General features: G+C 44.0%; 1 protein-coding gene across 1 annotated transcript in view; it reads right to left on the minus strand.

Moving 5' to 3' along the window:
* Window positions 1-26,520, minus strand: part of SLX9 (SLX9 ribosome biogenesis factor) — a 170,041-nt gene that overhangs the window by 46,088 nt on the left and 97,433 nt on the right. Inside the window, exons 3-4 of the mRNA XM_066575651.1 lie at window positions 18,732-18,794; window positions 9,942-10,104 (exon numbers count right to left, since the gene is read on the minus strand). Coding sequence (XP_066431748.1) covers window positions 9,942-10,104; window positions 18,732-18,794 — 226 coding nt within the window. The remainder of the gene's footprint in view (window positions 1-9,941; window positions 10,105-18,731; window positions 18,795-26,520) is intronic.

Here is a 26,520-nt window from a genome sequence, read left to right on the forward strand (position 1 = left end):
AACGGAGCAGAGGCGGTGATCTAAGGTTCTGGTCTGCATGCACGCAGAAGCCTAGTAAAGCTGGGTATAGATCCACCTGTAATTTAATGACTCCATGCTTGCAATACTGCTAAATTGAGCGATCGAGGCTCTGCCGTAATGGTTAGTAGCGGCAAGAGCGCTCGGAATAGTCGATCCATGAGTAGTCAAAGACAGAGGCGGGATCGATGGGTATCGTCCCCTCTCCTCCTGTACGTGACACATATTATGCATTGGTAATCTAAGACACTGATCTGATCGGCCAGCACTGATTAAGCAAAGCAGGTGTAGCGTCTAAGACTTATGATGCATAACTGATGCACAGTGTACATCAGGTAGTCAGAGAAGTTAGTGCGGCCATCTCTGTTTCTCCAGGCCCAGAGTGTCGCTTTAACTGATTAATGAGCTACTTTTCATATTCCAGACTTGTAGCAACAGCCTCAGCATGGCCCCGTTTCTGTTCCAGCATGATCAAGACCTCGCTTTAGGCACATGGGCAAGTTTGGTGTGGAGGAACTTGAGTGACCTGCAGATAGTAAATTTTTCCCAAATAAATCTAGCATTTCTACAGCTTGCTAAAAACAAATATAATGCAAGGAAGGGTGGACAAGAAGGCAGCAATTAATAACAAGTAATTAAACTACTTCATGTTCCATTTACGGGCATATGAGTTCTATATAAATGCTGCTCTAATGATTAAATAAAAGAATCACAAGGCTAAATGAATTGGTAAAGAGGTACATAATACAAAGGAGTGGAATCTGAGTAATGTTATCTTGCAGCAGAAGGTATATTACCACACAGCGCTACAGAAGTAAATATAAAACCTAAACCACTGGATTAACGGAATAATAATGATGCAAAATCTCCTAATTCCAGTTTGCCTGATGTGGGTTTAAAAGAAAAAAGGAAAAGGAGGCACTAAACAAGATCCTTTACACGTCAATGCAGGATTTAATCCTCTGTTCTCACAGCATCACATCTGTCCACTATTCATCACTAGCAAGGACATACAGGGCTACAGAAGGAACGCTGTATTATATGGATTTATCTTATTCCGTGCTACGGAAAGTCCTAAATACGGTATTTACTATTACGTAAGATGTAAACACTATATGCACCAGATATTTTTCTACATTTCCCCTTTTATTACTAAAAGGTTATGATACCAAGAGAGATTGCATTCTTTAGTATAGAGACCACACAGCACATTAAAAGGGGTTTTCAGGATGAGGTCATCAATGATTGGCTGGGGTCCGCTACTCAGGATCCCGAACCGATCAGCTGATTGTCTTTGCAGCGCTGTCAGTGGGCGCACAATCAGCTGATCAGTCGGGGTACCAAACAACGGACCCCAGCTGATCAACTATCGATGACCTATCCTGAAGATAAATAATCAAAAGTATTCCCCCCCCCAAAACTCTTTAATTCTTAACTCTATCATAGTGACTGTCAGAAATATATACAGTAAAAGCATAAAAGACTCGCGAACACTAAAGAACTTCTACCCACATGTGAAATCACACTCAACATTGAGGTTTCCAGCTAAGAGTCATCCCAAAACACGACCATTATTATCCTAACACAGGATGATTCACAAAGAATGGCCATACAACCAGAATAAAATGAAAAAGAGATTTTCCCAGTTTTTAATATACTTTATAGATTTTCGATGTAAGCGCCATTGGTGACATAACAGATGTCAAGTCTGTGGTCCAGTTCTGCCCGGATGTATCCCAACATATCTCTGCTTATCGATTCCAGTGCGGGAAAAATGTGCCGTTTTAGTTAGGCCGCCTGCAGACGGGTGGAAATTCTGTGGCGGGATTTCCCCGCTGAATTTCCGCCCCTGGTAGCTGCCATAGGATTGCATTAACAAACGCAATCCTATGCAGACGGAAGCAATTTGGCCGCGCGACATCTCACGCGGCAAACAAATCGCGGCATGCTCTATCTCTGTGCGGGGCCCCGCTCTGCGCATGCACCGGCTGCCCGGCAGCCGGCACATGAAAGAGCCCGGGCCGCAGGAGTAGGCGAGTGTCACGCTGCTCTCTGCAGAGGCTCGGGTCGGGTCCCGCTGCGAGAATTCTCGCAGCCGTCTCTGACCCGGCCTTCTGCAGGCGGTCTTAGTCTAGGTTTTGTGGCATCAAACATCTCTAAGATGCATAAAAAATGTGAAGAGCTCTTCTATCTTTTCATGTCATTCTGATTGTTCTAAATCAGTTCATGTATGGATAAATCAGCTTTACTTTTGCACTGTTCTTTTTGAATCCCCCTGTACTGGCTAATATCAGGATATGTCTGGACACATTTCTACTTCCTGCCAAAAACACTAGCATACTGTAGTTCATAAATTTATGAGAAAACAATAAAATCGATAATAAAGCTGTAAAGACAATGTTTAGATGCGGTTGGGAGAGGACAATGCATACTTGTAAACATGTTTGGAATGAAGTGAGGGAAAAAAAAAAAAAAAGACTCGGGCCGCCTGCAGACGGCCAGGTCAGATCTGGCAGCGAGAATTCTCGCTGCGGGACCCGACCCGGGCGCCTGCAGAGAGCAGTGCGTACTCACCCGCGTCCCGCAGCTCTGGATCTTTCATGTGCAGACTGCCAGCACATGCGCAGACCGGAGCCGGCGGCGGGTGAGTGACGTTTCTGTGTGGGGCTCTGTGAGCCCCGCACAGAAATAGAACATGCCGCGGTTTGTTTGCCGCGCGAGATTTCATGCGGCCAAACCGCAGCCGTCTGCCTAGGATTGCGTTTGTTAACGCAATTCTATGCAGGCTTCCAGCGGCTGAAATCCCACCGCGGAATTTCTGCCCGTCTGCAGGCAGCCTTAGGGCTAATGCCCAGGGACAGATTATCGCTGTGAAATTCACGGGCAGAAGCCCGCCGCAAATTCCGCGGCAAAGTCCATCCATAGACATGATGTGGTAAACGATTCTCCCATGTCCACAAGCGGAAATCAACTGTGATTTTCCACTCGCGGGGGGGAATTGCAACATGTTCTATTCTGTGCGGAAAATCACACGGACGGCTTCCACTGCAGTCAATGGGGGGAGGGAGTGCCAGATTGGATTCCACTGCGATATTTCGCAGGCGGGATCGACTTGGCCGTGAGTATGAGGCCTTATAATAGTGCTCAGTGAGTGCCATTATATCCACTCAGATTGTAAGCTCTTATGGGCAGGGACCCCTCTCTCTTTTTGTTTCACTCTTTATGCAATTGTTTAAATTATTCCGCAGTTTACTTGTTTGTTAATGTACAACACGTAAACTGGTAATTCCATGTGGCTGCAAAACGGTTTCGTTAAGATGAAACAATTATTCAAATGAGGAAAAGTGAACGATAACAATGATGAGCAGTGAAAATCTTTCCGACTTGAAAGTAGGTATTTCTTAAAGGGGTTCTGACATGAAAAAAAATTTTTTTTTAACTTACCTTGCCTGGCCAGGACCAATCGCCAGGCATCTCCCCTCCGTCGGGCATCTTCTTCGGTGGCTTCTAGAAGCAGAGCAGGAGCGGTCAAAATTACAGCTTCCTACCCTGCTCCATCCGTCAGCCATTTCCGAGGTGAACGAACGGGCCGCCCACAGCAAGCACGTCACAAGCAGTGCTTGCTGTGGGCGGCCTGTCCGTCCTAGCTGAACTCCGAGATTCTGCGCGTGCGCAGTGGAGACGCGGACTGTCCTGACTCCTGTCAGAGGGCACCTCTCCACTGCGCATGCGTGCAATCCCGGAGGGGGGGCGGCTCGTCGGAGGAAGAAGTGGAGCCTGCTGGGAGATGACCCCGCTGCAGAACAACATCAGGAACAAAGGTAAGTGTAAGATTTTTATGCTTTAGCAGCCATTAATCGTGGGTTCCCTGTGTCCTTTAGGCAGACCAGTGAACAATGGCTGCTAAAGCATAAAAATCTGATTTGTGTCAGAACCCCTTTAACCCCTTGAGTGGCGGGTTTCCTACCACCCTGTCAGAGCCACCAGGGCAGGTTTTTTTTAAAATGGTCTAATCATTGAATTTCAACTAATTTTGCAGTTGCGTCTCAATAGCCATAACTTTTTCATTTTTCGATTGACATGGCCATATAAGGGCTTGTTTTTTGCGGGACAAGTTGTGATTTTTTAAACAGGGGGGAGGAAAAAAAGAAATGGGAAAAAAAGAAAAAAAGGGGCCGTGTCATTAGGGGGTTAAATAGTGTATTAACTTCCTTCTCTGGGTCATTACGAGGCATGGATACCACATGTGCGATTTTATTTTTGATTTTTTACAAAGTAAAGGGAGACAAGTGTTTTTATTATTTTTTTAAATAATTTTTTTACTTTTTTTTTGTCCCTTTAGGGGACTTCCACAGGGACCCATCAGGACCTCCTGATCACATTTCGGGGGTCCGATGGTGACAGCCCTTTACATGCTGCAGTGACAACCCCTTTACATGCTGCAGTCACATAGACTGCAGCATGTAAAGGGTTAACACAGCAGAGATCGGAGGTTTTCTCTGATCTCTGCTGTAAGAGCTAGTACCTAGCTGTCCTCTGATAGCCAAGCACCAGCTCTCCCTGCCACAGAGACCATCAGCTTGCTTCTGACAAGCCAATGGTCTCTATGGCAACTTGTAAACAAAGCAGGAGACTTAGAAGCAGGAGATTGCCGGCAGATCGGCAATATCTTCTGCTGTTTTTTCAAAGCCCTTGCTTTGTTCTCTGTGGGACAGTGCAGGCAGAGCACACTGCCACAGCTTGTGGCATTGTGCTCTGCAGCTCCCATAGTGATACATGGGCTATATCACTATTGGCAGTGGAGCTCGTCCCGGAAAATTTCCGGGCGTGCCACTCAAGGGGTTAATTATTTCATCATGAAAGAAACAAAAATGACATTAAAAAACTTTGAGTTAGCTCTCGGCTCTGAGATGTAGCCCATTTAAGTTAAATATATGTACCTTTATTAAGATCCACAAAGTTAGAGGAGTGAAATCATTAAACAAATGTATATATAGTAAAATAGTTGAATAACTAAAATGTAAATTAGATACCATAATGCTGAAGTCTTAGAATTAATATGTATATATTACAATTAAAAAATGCACTTAAGTGTTCAACAACTTGTTTTTTTTGTAATTTCAGGTTAGAATCAAGGATGCCATGTAATTGTAAAAGCTCTTTTGAAAATATTTGCTATGTGTGTGGGGAGGTGACATTTTCTGCCCAGAAACTTGGAATTACTCCAATCAGAAAGACTACATATCGCCAATATGTTGGTATTCAGTTAGGAGATCAAGACAAGCACTAGGCAACTAGCACAGAGAATCCGTTCATGTGATTTAGCCCTTTTATTTGAAGTTGGTGTATCTATAAAACCAAAGTTAGGCCTGCTAAACAAAATGTCTTATTTATTTCCCTCGACCCAAAATTAGGATAGTTTAGTTATTTTGAGAAGAAAAAAAAAAGAACTTCAAAGCACATTTTTACAATTTTGATTTGAGAATAGTATAATCTAAAAAACAGCACTAACAAACAAAATCTAATGTCATATTCGTGTTTCTCGACCCAAAATTCGGGTAGTGTTAGGTGCGCAATTCAGACACCATCTCCTGCTTTTGTGTCTGGCAAATATGGGCAGCGTCCCATTCCCTCTGTTCCCAGAGTTTATACTCACTCTTCCAGCACTTCTAGGGTTAATAGCTTCAGGCCTCCTGTTCAGCTGATGCACCTTTTCCCCCTTTTCCAATCACCGCCCTATATAGCTGCCTTGGGCCTTCAGACCTTGCTGCAGTGTTGTTGAGAGTTTGTTCCCTTCACTTAATGTCCCGCCGCTGCTTCGGCAGTTACCTTGCGCTCTACTTGTGTTCTTCGTTTGTGTACTCTGTGGTCTGTAATTCCTGTTGTCCGCTTCTCTGTTTATCCTTTATCCTTGTCCGCTTCTCTGTTTATCCTTTATCCTTGTCCGCTTCTCTGTTTATCCTTTATCCTTGTCCGCTTCTCTGTTTATCCTTTATCCTTGTCCGCTTCTCTGTTTATCCTTTATCCTTGTCCGCTTCTCTGTTTATCCTTGTCCGCTTCTCTGTTTATCCTTGTCCGCTTCTCTGTTTATCCTTGTCCGCTTCTCTGTTTATCCTTGTCCGCTTCTCTGTTTATCCTTGTCCGCTTCTCTGTTTATCCTTGTCCGCTTCTCTGTTTATCCTTGTCCGCTTCTCTGTTTATCCTTGTCCGCTTCTCTGTTTATCCTTGTCCGCTTCTCTGTTTATCCTTGTCCGCTTCTCTGTTTATCCTTGTCCGCTTCTCTGTTTATTAGAGATGAGCGAACGTACTCGGATAAGCACTACTCGTCCGAGTAATGTGCCTTATCCGAGTATCGCTGTACTCGTCTTGAAAGATTCGGGGAGCGCCGCGGAGCGGGGAGCTGCAGGGGAGAGCCGGGAGGAACGGAGGGGAGATCTTTCTCTCCTTCTCTCCCGCCCGCTCTCCCCTGCTCCCCGCCGCAACTCACCTGTCAGCAGCGGCGCTCCCCGAATCTTTCAAGACGAGTACAGCGATACTCGGATAAGGCACATTACTCGGATGAGTAGTGCTTATCCGAGTACGTTCGCTCATCTCTACTGTTTATCCTTGTTCGCTTCTCTGTTTATCCTTGTTCGCTTGTTCCTCCTTTGGTTCTGTACTCCCTGGTGTTCTATAGGTGTTCTGGCCCGCTCAGCGCCCAGAGGAAGACTGTGGGGTCGTCCTTATCAGGACGAGTACTGTGCTTGTAGGCAGGGGTCTCCCTCTCCTGGTTATCAGTTCAGGGCAAGATACCTTCCCTAGTTTCCATCCATATACAGGGCTGTTCATCTGGTATCTTACCTCCCATGCTGGTGTTGGCTGTCAGCCGTGCTGGATCGGATCTTCACCTACCCGGTAGGTTGACACACTGGTTCCACATCCACAGTCAATAGTTAAAGTATTTTGAGAAAGGAAAACATTTCAAAGTGCATTATTATTGTCTAGTGTACTCGTTCGATCTAAACATGAGCCAACAACTGAACGAGAATGGTTTGCTTGTCGTTCGTCATTCAGTTTCAGCTGGCATAATAATCATTATTGGCTTGTTCACTTGCCGTTGCTTTTAAACACAGATAACTCACTGCTTCACATAGGAATGTGAAACACTGAACGAGAAGTTAACGATTCTCGATGAGGATTATCCGTTCAGTCGCATCCAACCTTCGGTCACTTAAAGGATCAGTGTTCTCCACGCATTCCTGTCTTTCACCGCTTCTTTCAGGTTCACAATTGACAATACTGTTTCCAGTGAGTTAGCGCGCATCCAGTGTCCAAAAATAGAGAGCCGCTGTTTGACAATTTTGGCCTCTAGTGATATTTTGGTCTGACGTGATCTAACCCTACCTTGTTCGTTGTCATGGCAGTCCAAGGTATCCGTAGCATTCTCCTCCAGCACCATAGTTTAAACGCATTGACGATGATCTGCACAAGCCTTCACAAGCGAGAACAAGCTGGTGATGATGTCATCAGCTCGTCCTCTCGTGCAAATGATTCGCATTCAGAATCGTTCAATGTAAAAGTTGCATTAGTCACAGTATTTTTGGATTAAACAACCTTAAATATCAGCACTTGCAGTTTCTTTTAATACACACTGTCAAATTCAGTCACTTTTCAACCACTTTTCCTAATAAAGGTCATGCATTTCTGTAATATCTGAGCAAATGTACTACTTGTTGTGTTAGTCACAACCGAATAACCCAAACCACTGCGGAATTAGGAGCAAATTCAGGGGAGAATGGAGGAAATCATCCTAAACCCCTAACCAGCTTTCCCCCCACAAAATAATAATATCCCCTTTTTCCCCCCTCACACTACCATACCTAACCTAATGGTGGAACTATCCAGATTCGGGTCTATCTCTGGTTTAATAATGAACCATACAAAATCCAAATCATTTAACCTTATGTTACCTTCTGAGTCGGTAGACTTGCTTCAGACAAACTTTTCCTTTCAATGGGCTCTTTGGGCTACCTGGGCATCCAATTGACAGACTCCTATGCGTCCTTATATTGTCAAAACTACACTCCTCTGCAAGACAAGGGCACTCTTGGAGAGTTGGAGCCAATACCGCATTTCCTGGATTGGGAGAGTCAATGCCTTAAAGATGACTCTCCTTCCTAAGCTTTTATACTATTTCAGAGCATTCCCGATACGGATATCCCTTCGATTTGTTTGGAGTGACTCTGTTCCAAGGGTCTAGCGATCCACCTTGTATAGACACAGATGGAAGGGTGGTTTAGGAGTCCCTAATTATTTGAAATGCTACCAGGCGGCCCAGGTGGCTCAATTAGCTCTTTTGCACTCCTCCTCAAACACCCCTCTCTGGGTATCCCTGGAAGCAACTGAAATACACCCCCTTACTACAGACTCCATCTTATGGATACCGCCTAAACATAGGCCCCCAATTGCTAATCCCATTACTAGCCACTCCGTTCATATCTGAGACTCTATAAAGTATTCAGGGAAGCCGATTTCCCCTCACCTACCTCCTATGCCACTCCTACGAAACCCGATGCTTCCACCGGGAATTGAGTCACCCCGATCGTTTGGGAATTGGACGAGATCAGGCCTCAAAGTGTACCAATTGCTCTCCATAAATAGACCCACTCCTTTTCCTTCTCTACAGGAAAAATATAACTTGCCGCCTGTGGAAGTGTTCCGATACCTACAGCTAAAGCATCTCTATGAGAGAGTGCGTTAAAGCATTTTATATCCTCTCTCCTTAAGAACAAGAGTTCCCCACTTGAGAGATATTGCTATAAATTGCCACACGCAAGAGGTCTCATCTTGCATATTTACTCAGGACCGGTACACTCCCTCTACCGTACGCAATTACCGTACATATCGCGTTGGGAAAGGGACCTAGGTGAAACGCTTTTCGAAGAAAACTGGACCCAGATATGGGAGTCTACTAACAGTAGTGCCAGAAATATACTAATGCTAGAAATCTTGCTTCGCTGGTACTTAACGCCAGATTGAGTAGCTCACGCAATACCTGGACGCTCTCCCAACTGTTTCTGCGATGTTCGGTTTCGGGAAACATGCTCCATATCTGGTGGCCCTGTCCTCGGGTTAAAAGGCTATGGATTCGAGTTTACTCCCTAATTTACTCAGTTACAGTCCACAACATACGCAAAAACCCTTGGGAGGCGTTGTTAAACAAGCGCATAAGTATTGTTCCTCTGACTCTAGGAAACTAATTTCCTTCCTTTTTCTGGTTACGAAACAAGTTATTGCCTGTTCCTGGCACAATGCTTCCTTGGTCTTTACCGAGGTCAAACGCAAGATTGACTGGTATCTAACAAATGAAAAACTGACCTCTATTCTAGCTGATAGGCATGAGAAACTTTTGAAAATATGGACTCCATGGCTAGAATACTCCCTCTCCCTGCAAAATAATAGATCCCTAACCTCACTGATAAAACAAAAGCAATAATAAATGCCTACCAAATTACCAACCAATAGCCTGCGGCTGTCTTTTATTGCGTCCACTACATGGGAAAAACTCCACCTGTCTCAGGAGTCACCCCTTCCCCCATCCCTACCTTTTCGCAAATCTTCCCAATTCCCCTTTTTATTCAGGTTAGGTCCTGGCCAGGCCGTTAGTATTCTGTTGTTCTCAATTTACAGTCTAGTTTCAAGATTGGATCGGGACAATAGGAAGACGACTATTCAAAAATTGAATTTCAGCCATGTTGTCTTTTTTCTCTCCCCCCAATCTATATCATTGCAAACTACTTTTGTTGTGTACAACTGAGACTGCGAAGTATTTCAGTTAAATGACTACTGCATTATTGTAAAATTTGAAAATTTCAAATAAAAATTACAGTAAGAAGGGGAAAAAAAATACATAAAATACAGTAAAATAATAAAAAAGGACTCACTCTTTAGGCTGCTTCCTGGGCGCTCGGCGTTTAATAGCAGAGGTGAGCTGTGACAGCTCAGGTAAGGCATCCACCAGTGCTTGCAGGTCTCCAACAATTGGTGTAGCTTTTCTCTTGGCCTGTGCTTTTTTTGCCACCTGGGCCAGTTTCAAGGATTCGATTTCTAAATGAAATAATAGGTTTTGTTAAGTAAACAGATTTCTCCTAAATTCCAAAATAAAAAATGTATCTAGAAAAAAATAAAAAGTTAAAAACACACAAAAGTATAAAAGCAAGGTTCTTAAAGAGCTATGAGAACTACTGATTTGAAAACCATTCCAAAAACAGTTGACCAAAGCATTATTATTGGTAACAACATTAACCTATAAAGGATTAAAGTAACCGTCCATCTTTCCTAACAGGACAGCGATTCTGGGCCCCTGAAAATATTAAACACTCTTAGTTATTAAAAAAATATATATAAAGGGTTTTCCAGGAATTTTTATTATTTACCAGGCAGAAATTCAGCTGTGTCTGGTTTTACAGCTCAATCCTATTCACTTGAATGGGCTGCATAAAGGTGCAGTACCAGACACAGCCACTACAAAATGTAAAGTGCTGTGCCTTGTAAACAATGAAAGAACAATGGCGCTCAAGGAAGAACAGAAGACCCTTTAGTTATTCGGCGTGAATGTTAGCCCCACAGTAATTTGATACTAATGGCTCATACAAACTATAGGCCATCAATAACAAATTCCAGAAAACCCCTTTAAACAAAAAAAAAAAAAATTACTAACCTCCTCTTCCAGCCAGCCACATCAGAATAGAATGGGAGGACAGACGCTAGTGAGTGACAACACCAGCTTTGCCAAATTACTACATTGGCTGGCAACTAAATTCAGACCTCAGCACAATCTCAAAGTTATCTCAAAGTAGTCTGAAAGTCATAGCAGCAGGATTTTGCTGATGGCTTTTAGAAGAAAGCCATTTTCACCAGTGACATCCTTTTCAGCCCTGATAACATTTCAAGCAAATATTTCTTCTACTATGGTAGACAATTTAGGCTTAATCTTCTGAAGGTGTTGTCCACGCATGATATGGATCCCAAGAGGGTATCGCCACATGAGCATTTGTAATTCGTATAAAAACAGGACAATTTTGTTGCACAATTTTTACACAATTTTTATGTGTGATTTTTCCGTGCTATTTTCAACAGTTTTGCATCTGACTTTTACGAGAGTTTTAAAAAAAGGAAACACACACAAATGTCTGGGCTCAGCACTTCCTGCTTCTACAATTTTTTTTTTGTTTTATGGTCACCATAGCAACAGGCATTAAAAACCGATTGCAATTGCATCAAAAGGAATGCAATCAGTTTTCATAAACACGAACACAGACTCGAATCAGTGATTTTCATCCAAAAACTGCAACAAAATTTCAATTGTTTACTCGATTAAAAAATAAAAAATTGCCCGAGTATAACTATTCAAAAAGCTGAGCCGTTTGTCCCCCCGAATCCATCACTGCAGCCCCACAGACATTTGTTTAGGAATGGCTTCCACACGACTACTGCGCCTCTGACTGCAGGACTGGGAGCCGTGTCAGGAGAACGGCGCCTGACCACAAAGTTCTCTGATTGGTTGCAAGAGTCCGGTAGTAGACGCCGCTAAACAAAGATCAGGAGGACTGCGGGGCTGCAGCGCTGGATCACCATGGCAGATGACAGGTAAGGACGACTACTGTAATTGTTTTAACAGAATGAGATCCAGTTTATCACATCCAGACAACCCCTTTAAAGGGCATCAGTCATCACCTTTGAGCACCTTAAATTTATGTTACGGAGCTCATAGTTCAGGGGACAGGGGGTCCAATTGCTGCTTTTTATACTCAATGGGCACCCCGTTCCAACCCTGTGTCCCCAAGAAATGAGCACACGCAGCATCTATTTCCACAATGCTGTGTGAGTGCACATCCCCATTCATCTTTGAGAGAGTGCGCTCACACAGCCTTGTGAATAATAGTCAAGCTGTGTGCATGCCGATTTCTCAGGGAAACAGCACCGAAACACAGGGATCCATGGAGTATAAAAAGAAGTTGCCCAGACCCCAATCCCCCTCACCTTTGAGCCCCATAACATAGCATAGGAGCTCTTTAAGGCTCTCTTGACATAAGTGTGTACATATATAATAAAGTATATATGCATAAGTTATATATTACATCTACGTAATACATACATACTTACAAGTACAATAACTTTTCCAAGATTCCTAAACATACATTTTGGATCTTTTCCCAGGATTGTTTGAAGAATAGGTATTTCAGATTGTATTTGAGATGAACTTTGCAATATATGTGGGTGTAACCATGTGTGTATTCTACATTTCACAAACTGCACTTAAAAATGGCAAACTTTCATAAATTGCAGGTTAAAAAAATAAATAAAATAATCGGTCTTAAAGCAAGGATGCCCTTAAAAAGAATGAAGAAGACATAACTGCATTTGGAATCTCATCTCTATGTGCAGAACATCTTAGACATTGATTGCTCAGAAAGGCTTTAAAAGCTAAATCAGAAGGGGTCAGGCTTGAATTGAAGTGGAGGGAAGCCAGGCGCAAAGTGCAATTAAAGCCAGATGTTGAGGTGCTATAGAGACATGCTGCTGACACACAGTAAATTATCCACCCCAGCTATCAGTGTGTTTAGAACAGCTGCCATGGCTTGCTTCCATGACTTGCCTTTATGTGTATACTTACGTGGGCTCTGACGCGGGACTAGGCAGATCTAAAACCAGCACAATGCTAAAAAAAAAAAAATTAAACTTTTTGTGGCTTAGGTCTCAGTCTTTCTTACAAGTTGAAAGAACCAGCTAAAATATTCAGAGGGCTCATCCGAATACCTTGGAGGCCAGAACATGTTCATATTTTGTACTACTGAACTATAAAGCTAAAAACATAAAAACTATAAGTATTATATAATCTGCCATCCACTAAGCAAACTACCGTATTTTTCGCCTTATAAGACGTACCGGTCTATAAGACGCACCGGTCTATAAGACGCACCCCCGTTTTAAAGCGGGAAAATAGGGGGAAAAAAATCATTACTCAACTCCCCTGGCGTTTTGCAGCGCTGCTGCAGGCTGTCGCTCCCTCCTGGTCCCCGGCAGAGCATTGCTTTCTGGACGCAGGGCTTGAAATCCCCGCCTCCAGAAAGCTAATACTGGGATTGGCTAACACATGCCGTCAGCCAATCACAGCCATTCAATGACATCATTGAATGGCTGTGATTGGCTTAAGGTGGACATGTGTTAGCCAATCACAGCCATTCAATGATGTCATCGAATGGCTGTGATTGGCTAACACACGCCATCAGCCAATCACAGTATTAGCTTTCTGGAGGCGGGGATTTCAAGCCCCGCGTCCAGAAAGCAATGCTCTGCCGGGGACCAGGAGGGAGCGACAGCCGGCAGCAGCACCACAGAATGCCGGGGGAGGTGAGTAATGATTTTTTTTTTTGACAGGAGGAGAGAAATCTTCTAACTGATTGCACATTTGTTCGCGCGATCGAGAATTTAACGCGCAATCGCACTACATAAATAGTGTCCGCGCGTTAAATTCGCAATCGTGCTAAAAATGGCGATCGGAACGAATTTTCGGCACATTCGCTTTATAAGAAACCATATTTACCCCTCTTCTTTCCACAGGAAACGGTGTAGTGGGTTCGGTGAAGATCCCACTGCCAGCATAGACTAGAAGTCAGGTGACCACTGAAGGTGACCAATCAGAGGCCACAGCATCACCACCTGTTCTCCTGGCATCAGCGCTCACATCCTGTGGACCATGTCGCCAGGAGTTTAGAACGATGATGTTTACCTGAATTTTTCTCTGTGCTTGCAGCAAGAGCTTCACCAAAACCACTCCACTATTTCCCGAGGGCGTAGAGAAGCAAGTACTACAACTTTTGTTATTTTATCGCATGCCCAGCCATTTAAAGTTTTTTTTTCTACTCACACAACCCTTTTAAGTGATCACTCATTCAGAATTCACTGACAAAATCCATAGAGTGAAGACAATTTCAGCTTCACTGAGAGATCAGGTTACAGCTGTCTATATAAGTCCATAGAGATGGGAGGTGAAGGAGGAAGGAGAAACAGGAGACTAGCTGCCATATCTCCTACACACAGAACAGATCATGATGCCCTGTCTCTTTCACACACGGAAGCAATAGGACAGAGGTTAATATACAGCAGTACTGAGCAGTGCAGCGGTAAATCCACAACAGTGTTGCAGTGGAAAATTTACTAGAGCCGGCAGCATCTATGTGTCTCTCTGCAGCAGCTTGCTCCTCCTACTTCTCTTTCTTATAGACTTCTATGTACAGCTCTAACTGTTCTATTAGTGAAGTAAAAAAATCTGCCTTCTCTGTGGCTTTTATTAGTGAATTATGAGTGAACAGTTAAGGAGGCGAGTAAGGAGGAGAAAATGAGTCTAAGTGGAGAAAGGCATTTCCCTGTAATAAGATCTATTACAAAGTCATTTGTACAGGGTGCTTCACCTGAAGTGCCACCCTTATTTCGTCTCGTAGAATTGTACACATTTTGAAGAATCTAGTGTTTATTGATGACTCACGTCCATTACTTCATGTCACAAGTGTATTGCTTGCCAGGGAGCATCAATATTCACTCTTGCGAGATATCATTGTCTTAAACACAACTGATTTTAAATTACTGGGTTGTGCTTTGAGTGAGACACCCTAAACTACTGATTTCGGAAAAATTGTTTAAAATCAGGTGCACTTTAAAATGCTCACATACCCATAAGGCCCAATGTCCACGGGCAAAATAGAATTAAGAAATCTGCGCGGGTGTCCCGCACGCGTGATCCGCGCCCATAGGGAATCATTAGACATCTGCAGGTAATTAAATACCTGTGGATGTCATTTTTCCCTGGCACGCGGATCGCACGTGTGGGAAATCACCTGCAGCATGCTCCATGTCGTGCGGCCTTCCCGCATGGATGGCTCCTGCGCCTTCCATTAAAGCCCATGGAAGCTGTCCGGTCCCACGGCACACCCGCAGCTGTATTTGTGCTGTGCTGCGGGACAGCAGGAGTTTAAAAAAAAAAAAACGTGCACAGCACATGCTGCCGGCATGCCGAGCACATCCGCTGGGCTGAAGAAAGAAGATCTGGCTGCGACGGAGGGGAGATCCGCAGCATCCGGAGAGGTAAGTATAATGGATTTTCTGGCCTCATGTTTGCGGGAAAGGAGGGACCGCTGTGGGATTCTGCATGGAAAATCTGAGCGGGCCCGAATTTTCCCGTGGACATGAGGCCTAAAAGGTAGCCGCTACAATTCTTGTGAATCTTTAATGGTCAGTATTCCCCATATCATTGCAGTTAATAATAATAATAATAATAGTAATCTTTATTTGTATAGCGCCAACATATTCCGCAGCGCTTACATAGACTGGGGATACAGAAAGACAGAAGTACAAACATTACAGAACCACGGTTACAATAGTAATCAGTTGATTGAAAGAATAGGGGTGAGGGTCCTACTCCAACGAGCTTACATACTACAAGTAATGGGGTGATACAGAAGGTAAAGGGCAGGAGATGTACACGGTATGGCGAGGTGGAGAATGAGGGGTGCTATACACAGACAATGGTCAGCCATTAAGCCGTGTGACGGCAGAAACGGTATGACTGCAGGTGCGGCTTATGATGGCTAGCAGGGATTGCAGTCACTAGGGCAGAGAGCATGTTATCAGGCGGAGTACAGAGGGGTTTGTTTAGGGAATGCGGTATGCCTCCCTGAAGAGGTGCGTTTTTAGAGCACGCCTGAAGTTCTTCGAGTCCTGGATTGCCCAAGTAGCCTTTGGTAGTGCGTTCCAGAGGACCGGTGCTGCTCTGGAGAAGTCTTGGAGGCGAGAGTGAGAAGTTCGAATTAGAGGGGTGCGCAGTCTAGATTCGTTAGCAGAGCGGAGAGCCCGGGCTGGGTGATGGATTGAGATGAGGGAAGCAATATAGGGGGGCACTGCGCTGTGGAGAGCTTCATGGATGAAGGTAGCGAGTTTAAATTGAATTCTCTATTTAACGGGCAGCCAGTGCAGTGAGCGGCACAGGGCAGAGGCGTCCGAGTAGCGGCTGGACATGAAGAGGAGCCTGGCTGCCGCATTCAGGATGGATTGTAGAGGGTAGAATCTGGTGCAGGGGAGGCCGATGAGCAACGAGTTGCAATAATCGAGCCGTGAGTGGATGAGGGCAACAATAAGCATTTTTAGCGTGTCTACGGTGAGAAAAGAGCGGATTCTTGCGATGTTTCTGAGGTGCAGCTGACATGTTCAGGCAAGAGATTGGATGTAGAGGGTAAATGAGAGATCGGAGTCGAATATGACACCAAGGCAGCGGGCGTGCTGTCTGGGAGTTATGGTGGCGCCACACACTGAGATAGAGATGTCAGGATGAGGTCGGTTAGTGGAGGGTGGAAATACCAATAAGTCAGTTGCCAGCCAATTAAGCAAGTGGGTAGGAGGAGTAACCAAAACATTGACCCAGGACAATATAAAAAGCTGCATGGTTTTAGAGAAGCAACCAGACCTTCTAGAATCCGATGACATATCAGTCAGAGAACGTGTAAAATACAAAGAAGATGCACTTCATCAATATAAATATAAGATTATGTAATAAGAAAAAAATATTATATAACTCCGTTTAGTCTGCCCTCACACATCTTCACAACACTGACAAAACAGATGGTTATATCAAGAAGGAAACGGCAGACAGAATTGGGCAATGCAAGAATCCAGAAGTTATTCATTCCTGTGGAAGTGGTTGGCTATGTGCTGTAAGTCATAAAAGCAAACCACCACTATAAAAGGACATTGTCTTCTCAGGTTGTTACTACTTACATGTTGACAGATCTTTACAAACCCTGCTATTTCTTAGGCGTAGGAACTATAGAGCAGACTATAATAAAGTATACATATAGAAAAACTTGCAGAAAGCAACCACAAGCAGTATACCAATACATACTGGGCTAAACACTGAACGTATATAAAGAACTAACCCGCTGTATTAAACATTCTGTTAAAGGAGTTGTGGATGGGGAATAACTTGCTGATTGGCGAGAGTCTAACCACTGGAACCCAACAACGCTCATGTGTGACCGCTGCTTCATTCATTCCAGGATGCACCAACCCCATTCTCAGTGGAGGTCCCAGACGTGGCACCTTCACCGATCAGCAAGTTATCCCCTTTTCTGTGGATACGGGACAACTTACCTTCATGAGACAACCCCTTTAAAACTCTCTAACTATAGTAATTCTGGAAGAGCAGTAGAGAGACGGAAGGCTAAAGCAGACATGTTAGTGGCCACTGGGAAATATGTACAATAGTACCAAAGGATGGACTGGACAACCCCTGCTTGTCTATAAGCCATATTCGGATAAATGGACATTGGAAAGGGGCGTCTCCTGCTTAGAATATAAATACCACATTTCATCTCTAGCAGTAACTTTAAACAGTGATCTCCAGCGTGCCTTCCTTTTGTTAAGAGTTCACCCAAAACGCGACAACGCCTTTGAAATGGTTGTCCAGGAACGCAGCCAAAAAGTTGCCATCCCAATCAGCCCGTGGAAACCAGTCCTAGGATGGGAAAAGACATCTCTAAATCTGAGTGAGAAGGGGACAAAACCAGAGTCGAAAGCCATATGCTTCATTTCAGTCAATCTTACCATACAGCCCAACAAGACCAAACCGTATGGCATTAAGCTTCGTCTCTGGCCACATTCTCCTATCCTGCCAGTCTAGAGATGCATTGTCCAGTCCTGCTGTTTTCATCATCTGAAGTTAGGAAAGAGGGAGGTGAAGCAGCTCTGGTGTGTGAGGCTCCCCACAAATTCTTAAAAGTAACTGCACTTTCTAAAAAATTTGACCTGCCATAATAACGTGTCAAAAGTTTTGATTGCCGGAGATCCGGCTGCCGAGACGCCCATTGATCACTAGGATGACCTAGCGACTGTGCTCGCCCACATGCTGTCTCTGCTCACTAGCTGAAGACAAACTCAATAGAAAGCCTGCGGGCTCCCCTTCAGCTAGCCAGCAGTTACAGCAGTCGGACGAGCACTTCAGCTGGTTCGTTCGAGCGATTCGTTTGGGGGCCTCCGTAACAATCAAAACCTTTGACATATCTCTATGACATGTTAAAAGTCTTTAAAAAGCACAGTTATAGTTTAATTTCTCAGCTACACAAACCACTAGAACTGTAACATGGGTTGAAGGGATTTGGAGGTTAAGTGCAGTCACACCTTTTGAGTGGATTTAGGCTCCTGTATCCAAGAGGAACTATACGAGTAGTTTAGCTTATTACAGTTTTATAGAATGTCAATGTTGTAGAACTATAGCCGAGCACCCAAAAAAAGCCAGCTATTCCTTATACCATTGGATTGTTAAAGAGAGAACTTGTCATTGTATTCATGGATAGCTTGGATTCAGCAAAATGCAAGTGTAGATGCAACATTACCCATGCTTTTAAATGACAATAGGCAAGTAGAATAAATGAATTTCTATGTAGAAATCATGAATAATACAGTTAATTCCATGCCTAGAGCTTAGCTCATAGAACATTTATTAGACTGGAGATGGTGACAATAGATCTTAATAGCTGGAGGTACTGGAGCCGGCATAGTTGATAAAAGTGGCCTAGTAACAGTGTCATAAATCAGACAAGTCTACCTATTTTGGGAACATTTCCCTGTCGCCTCACATCATAGAATGGTAGAAATCTGTTCATATGAGCAATCCACATACTTACTCTCTAACCATCTTTCTCGCCTTTGCTTTGCTTTTTCCTTCTTGGGCAGGATTTTTTTCTCTTCTACAAGAAAGAAAAAAAAGGAAAGAAGTGAGTCGCGCATACAAAACAGAGATGTGCATGGTATGGTGAGGGATGCTATACACACAGACAATGGTCAGGCCGTATAGTGGTGGAGTCCGTATGACTGCAGATGACGGTTGATTATGGCTAGCAGGAGCTGCAGTCGGTAGGACAGAGAGCATGTTATGTTATCAGGCAGAGTACATAAGGGTTTGTCATATAAAGAGATTGAGAAAGTGTCCCCCCAGCTGTCCAGTATCAATCAGCTGCCGTTCAGGGCACTGGAAAGTTGAGCGGACATCTTTTCCCCCCTTGAACCTGCTGTGATGATACTTATCATATATACTTGAGCATAAGCAGAGTTTTTCAGCACAAAAAGTTGTGCTGAAAAAGCCCCCCTCGGCTTATACTTGAGTGAGGTAAAAAAAACCTCAATACTCACCTATCAGCCGGCGTCTGTGTCCCTGGCATGATGCTGTCCCCGGCTGTGCGGCCAGCTGCTGCAGTCTTCTCCCCGGCTTGCTTTTGAAACCCTCGCCGTCAGCGCTGTGATTGGATCGAGCGCCAGCCAATCACAGCCGGCGCTCGATAAACCAATCACAGCCATTCAGTGATGTCATTCTGAATGACTGATTGGCCAGCGCTCAATAGAATCACAGCACTGACGGCGGGGATTTAGAAAAGCAAGCCAGGACTAAGACAGCGGGGAGAAGACTGCAGCAGCTGGCCGCACCGACGGGGAGAGTATCGCGCCGGGGACACAGACGCCGGCTGATGGGGGAGTATTGCTTTTTTTTTTGTTACCTACTATATACTCAAGTATAGCTAGGCTTATACTCGAGTCAATAAGTTTTACCAATTTTTTTGGTGGTAAAACTTATTGACTAGGCTTATACTCGGGTCGGCTAATACTCGAGTATATACGGTATATGTATAGATACGAGATAGATAGGTATATATTGTGATGTAGAGACCTCAGTCTGTCAGATATTTTATGTGTCAGACTTGGGCCTACGTCAGCTTTCAAGGTATGTAGGAGTTAGGATTTGTCAGGCCCTGGAAAAGCTGTATAAGTTACAATGTTCTAATCCTCCCTTCCGCTCTTGCATTTGATAAGCCTTTGATATACAAGGGAACAGGAAATCCCTTGTCCCGGTGGCCACACCGGAGCATGGCGCCGCCGCTCACAGACCCGAACGAGGGCGCAACGTCATCCCAGGATGCCGCGGCAAACTGCGCCACTGCCACCCAGGGTCCCTGACCGGCCTCATGGTAACATTTACATTGCAAGCAGATCTATTTAAACCCAAAACCAGTTTGCCCAGCAAACTGTCATATAACTTCAAGGACCACTCCTGCGAAAACACTTCATCCCATCGCTTTCAATGGGGCAGAAGCAGTACCGGCCCCATTAAAAGCAATGGTAGAAGAACACTGCTGTCACAGATGTAGCAGTAGTAGTACCCTGCTGTTTACAGGAGGACATTTAAAAGGTGCTGCCCAGTAGCATCTTATAAATGTCCTGCTGTAAGCAGTGGGTATCTATTCCCAGCGCAGGACTTTCCATTACCTCCTGCTCCCATAGGAGTCAATGGATACTCCTGCCGCTGCGCACCCAAGATAGCCAATGTCCTATATTTTTTAGGTGTGTGCTGTTTTGCTCTGCTAATTCTGCGCATATGAATGCTTCTATAACAACCCATTGGTTCTATTAGAAGCGTTTATTTTCAACGCAGATAAAACCCGCTCGTCTGACTGAGTGTGTGCCTGGCACAAGCTAGAACCCATGACAGCTAGAAACAGTTCCTGTTGGTCGCTGAGCATCTTTCTTTATTTTTTCCCATTTTATGGTTTATGGTCTGCTGCCTTGGGGCATGTCTGATATGAGAGGCTGCTCACCTCTAAAAGGAGGTTCTAGTTTATGATCAAATGTAGAAAGTGCTCTGGTGCAGTGTTATCTTAGAACTCTACTAGGGTATTAGTAAAGGCCCATTACACTGGGCAAATGTCGAGCAAACGATGCTCAGCACTTGTTCCTGCATGTACTCGCTCCCGTACTGCTGCACAGGAGTGAGTATCGCTGGCTAGCTCAGCAGGGGGCCAGGGCGGCTGGAGGAGATTTCACTTCTCACTCTCCCCCGCCCCTCTCAATTCACCTAACACAGCAACTGTGAATGGAGAGGGGTGGGGGAGAGCGAGGGGGTAAATCTCCTCCAGCCGCCCAGGCCCTCTGCTGGCCACTCTGTGCGAGCCAGCAATTCTTGCTCCTGTGTAACAGCATGGAAGTGAGAATATGCGGGGGACGAATGACGGGCATCGTTTGCCAAACATTCATCCAGTGTAAATAGGCCTGAAGACATTATCAGATGTCACATACTCCTGGTAGGTCTCTTCTTTACCTCTGATTTTATTCTCATTTGTTTGGTGTCACTGAATGTGTGGGCAATAAGACAAGCTGTCCATAACAGCAGCCTACACTTGTGCGATAGATTTGCAGGGTAGCAGCACAAAATTCACATTCTCTGAAGGCATGAGACGTTATCATTTTGACCCCCCACCCACTCCACTTGTAAAGCAGCTGTCACGTCTGCTTCAAATGTGCTATAATTGTAAAGCAAAATAATCCCTCTTGCACTACTCACATCACAGTACCAGAAACACAAGTTATACATGGTAGCAAAGAAGAAGAGAACTTTTCCTATGGGCTCTTGATGGTGACAGTCCCCACCTGCCCTCTGAACACCAGGTAATTGACTGCTGCAGTGAGAAGGGGACGGAGAGCGCAGGGCAGGTTAGGTGAAAGTGGTGGGGGATTCAATTATAAGAGGGACAGATAGGGCAATCTGCCACCGGGATCTTCGAACAGTGTGCTGTCTTCCTGGCGCTCGAGTTCAACACATCGTGGATTGGATTGACAGATTACTGGGATGGGATGGTGAGAATCCAGTGGTCATGGTGCACAGTGGCATCAATGAACAAATTAAAGGTCCATGGAAGGCCCTCAAAAACGATTTCAGGGACCTAGGATCCAAGCTTAGGGCGAGGACCTCCAAGGTAGTTTTCCTGGAAATACTACTTGCACCACAAAATCCACTACAAAGGCAGCAGGATCTTAAGAAGGTAATTAAGTGGCGCTTGAGTTGGTGTAAGAAGGAGGGGTTTGGGTTCCTGGAGAACTGGGCTGACTTTGCTGTTGGCTACAGCCTCTACCGTAGGGACGGGCTACATCTTAATGCATAGGGGGAAAAGATGGCTAGAAGGCTGGAGGAGTGTTTAAACTAGGGACTGGGAATGAGCAAAAAAAGAAACGGGGGTAGACAGTGTAGATAGCGACCTGGGACCAAGTAATGGGAATTGGGGGGGGGGGGGGGGGTCGAGCATGGGGTGGGGTTAGTACAGTTAGAACTGACAGAACAGCTAATAGTACTATTAGTAGCAAAATGAATATAAAAAACAGCAGCAACTGTATAAATAGTATGACAACTAATGCAAGAAGTCTGATTGGTAAAGTGGGTGAGCTTGAAGCAAGAATGTCTGATAAAAATTACGACAGTGGTAATAACGGTAACATGGCTTGATGATAAGTACGACTGGGTGGTGAATTTACAGGTTACAATTTCTTCATAAGAGACCGTGGGGAATTGAAAGGGGGAGGGATATTTCTGTATGTTAAATCCTACTTAATGCTGAGGCCACAGAAAGATATAAGTGCGGGAGATGAACGCTTGGAATCTCTGTGGGTAGAAATACAGGGAGAAAAAAATAAAATATTGATAGGGGTTTTCTATAGGCCACTAAAAGCAACAGAAGAAACCGAAATCTCATTATTAGGTCAAACTGAATAGGTATCAAACTGCAATAAAGTAATTATAATGGGGGACTTTAATTATCCGGATATAATATGGGAAAACAAAACCAGCAAATCTCACAGGGTGATAAGTTCTTGAGAACAATTAAAGATAACTACCGTATCCAACTTGTAAGGAAATCGACTAGAGGGAGGGCCACTCTGGACTTAGTATTAACTAACAAACCGGAATCTCAGGGCCGCAGGTTGAGGGACGCTTGGGAATAGTGACCACAATATAATTAATTTTCAGCTGTCATTCAATCGGAAGACTAAATCAGGGAGTGACAAAAAAAAACAAAAAAAAACTAAGAACTACTATCGGTAATATTAATTGGGACAACATCCTCAAAAATAACAGTATAAACAACAAATTGAAAAAGTTTAAAAACATCCCAATTACTTAATGCGAGTTGTTCATGCTCTTTAAAAACAAAAGCATTACAAGTAGAAGGAAACCAATGTGGCTCGACAAGACTGTAAGGGGGGCAATAAACGAAAAAAGAAAGTGTTTAAACTACTAAAACAAGAAGGCAGCGAAGAAGCATTAAAATTATACAGGTAAAAACAAATTATGTAAAGAAAAGATCAAAATTGCTAAGAAGGAGGCAGTAAGACTGATTGCCAAAGACAGCAAAAACAACCCCAAACTATTCTTTAATTATATAAACAGTAAAAGGATTTGCACTGAAAGCACTGGCCCTTTAACCAATAATGCAGGAGAAACCATAGAAGATGATGGCGGGGGAGGCAAATGTATTAGTTTTTTTTAAAGTGTATTCACGAATGAAAAAGAAATGTCACACAAAATGCAGGGGAATGAAGGGGGTGTACTGAGAGATCCTTTGTGGGGTCCCACATTATAAACAGTGGATTCACGAAGCTATACTACGGTATATGGCCCATTCCTTCGTTTCAAGGAACTCCACCACCCAGACCCTTTGGGCCGTGTATCCCAAAATCTGGTAACTTTCTGTTATTTTATTCCTATTTTTAAATACTGCAGAGTGTGTATTCATACAGTATTCCTTGTTCTCCCCTATAACAACCTTTTTTTTTGCATATCTCTGTACATATCTTTTGTACATATATTGAACCGCTAGACCTTTTCTAGAATAAATCTGCAATTTATCAGTTCAAGCCTTGTCCGTTTTAAAAACGAACCATATACTTCGAAGACTGTGTTCTAAATTCATAAATGGGGATCCAATTTACCGATAAAAAAAACTGGTGGTGGCAGAGTGTAATTGTATAAGTATTGTAGAGCTCTTATTAGGAATACACTCGTGATGTGAACTTTGGAATTTCATTTTTCTTATTTACCAGAATCCTAGGTTATGAGGTGAGGGACCATGGAGTCCAGGGAGCTTTGTTTAATACTCACTGGGTGCTCTGTTTCTGCATTGTGTCCTTGTGAAGTTGGTGTGTGCACACAGCTCAACTCTTTTCAGACAGCACTGTGCATGCGCTCTCCCATTCAACTCGATGGAAGAGTATGTGCACAGCGCCATCTGATAAGTCAAGCTGTGTGCTTATGCTAAGTTTGTTTAGGGACACAGCGCATGAATGAAGCACCCGACGAGTATGAATCACAGTTCCCCAAACTTTATATTCCCTCAACTCTGAGTCCCATAGTGTAGTTTATGGGGCTTAAAAGGTAATGAATGACAGGTTCTCTTTAAATCTTGGTGCTGCGTGAAATGGCACAATGGTGCAGGGCATGAGTTAGGGAGGTGGTATTCCTGAGATAATAAAGTTTCATGGAGTAAAATAGTGACGCAACAGATAGGGCAGAAGGGAAAGAGCTATATCATCGAGATGGAGCATTGCTGACCTGAGCAGTGTATCTGAGCTAGAAGCAGTCTGAGACAGAAGCTGCTTACCCTAAAGAAATAAAGCTCTGCATCATCTGCTCAGGTAACTCAGCAGCGGAAGACTTGAGACACAAACAATGCTACTGGGGTTTTGTTCCACTGAAATTCTTATTAATAAATGTTTCACGTTGAGGAAGAAATACGATGTGGTCCTTCTGTGGTGATGTGACAGCAGGCGGCAGGATGCTGCGTAAAATCTGTGAGCGATCGTTTATAGAACACTTCCTGGTGGAGGCCCACCGGTGAGTCTACCAAAGTTACTGTATGAGGATCCCCTGCCAGAGGGCACTCCTATCACTGTATCTATACTTCAGTAAAGGCCCTGTCCTTTCATCTTGCTCACTGGACAATGAAGTCCTACCAACCGCACATTGATGGCCTATCTGATGGAAAGACTAGTCATATAAAATCCAGGTCAACCCTTTTAGCATTGGCATTTCATGAAGCTAGCCGTCCTTAAGACAATTATGTAATCTATAGATCTATTACATCTATAGATAGGGACATGTCATTCATCCTGAACTCTGGAGTCACCGGCTTTAGCTATGTATTGGGCAGAATAACTTAACAAGGTAGATTTTCTAGCATCCCTTTCTCTTAGTATAGGGCTGGTATATACCCATAATGGAAAAATGGTATATATAGCCAAACAAAATGTTGAAGGCAATACAATTACTGTTAAATATGCCTCAACATTTCTGCCACTCCAAATACATAATTTTTCTATTGCTCTTTTACTTTTTGGTTTTCCTATCCAGCTATGCAAAAAAAAAATTCCAAGTATGCACTGATTATGCCCAAAATGCTCGCTGATTAAACTGTTTTAGACTATAGCAGCACCCATGTACTCCTTCTCATTGTGTCAACAATAAGGCCTTTTATATATAGTATAAGGAAAACATGTTAGATTAGAACAGGGAACCGAGATAACACAAAATCTGCAGCATTTTTCCAAAAGCTGAACAGAGATTTCATGTTCTGTATGGAAGGGACTGTGCAAATACTCTCCTACCTGATCTGACATTGTGTGTGAAGCCCAGCATGCACTGTGAACAGGTCCAATTAATTAGTACACGACCTGTGCAAGATACTATGGCATTCATGTGGGTAGATTTGTATAATAAGGTTTTGTTTTTTTCTTTAAACATTTATTATTTTGCTTGGACATCAAGAGCTTGAATCCTTCTAAAAAGTCCAAGATTTGTTGGTAGCTTTTCAAAACGTTTAAGGCCTATTCAGAGACTCAACACAACGTCATAGCAAAAGCGTTTTTAGGGCTCCCTGCACACAGGTGGAAATTCCGTGGCAGGATTTCCGCCCGCGGAAGCTGCCATAGAATTGCGTTGGAAAACGCAATCCTAGGCAGACGGCCGCGTTTTGTCCACACGAAATCTCGCGCAGAAAACAAAATCGGGGCATGCTCTACTCGCACAGGCACACACAGAAATGTCACTCCCCAGCCACTGGCTCCACTCTGCGCATGCGCTGGCTGGGCGACAGCCGGCACGTCACAGAGCCAGAGCCGCGGGAGCAGGTAAGTGCCGCGCTGGTCCCTGCAGTGGCTCAGATCGGGTCCCGCTGAGAGAATTCTTGCAGCGGGATCCGGCTTGGCCGTCTGCAGGTGGCTAAACACTGTAGATTATACAAGGGGCTGCTGATAAGTCTTTGGCTTTACCCAGAAAGAAACGAGATAGGAAAATGAAACTACATTTACTCCACATACTCTCCACTGATGCCAACACACTTCTTTCATCGGTATTCCAAGTTCTGTAAGCCTTGCAAAAAGAAGGATTTTGGTTGTGCCTCAAACTAGTCATCCGTAGCAGCCATGGCATCAGAAATGGTGTGAAATTTGGTACTCTTGAGGTGTTTCTTCAGGTTTGGATCAGATGATAGTCAGAGGGAGCTAGATCTGGTGAATAAGGTAGGTGGTCAACCAACTGGAAGCCTAGCTCCACCAGTTTTGCTGTGGTCGCTTGTTCAGTGCGAGCGGAGGCATTGTCTT

The sequence above is a fragment of the Eleutherodactylus coqui genome, chromosome 8 (genome assembly GCF_035609145.1).
Source record: "Eleutherodactylus coqui strain aEleCoq1 chromosome 8, aEleCoq1.hap1, whole genome shotgun sequence".
NCBI classification, from domain to species: Eukaryota; Metazoa; Chordata; class Amphibia; order Anura; family Eleutherodactylidae; genus Eleutherodactylus; species Eleutherodactylus coqui.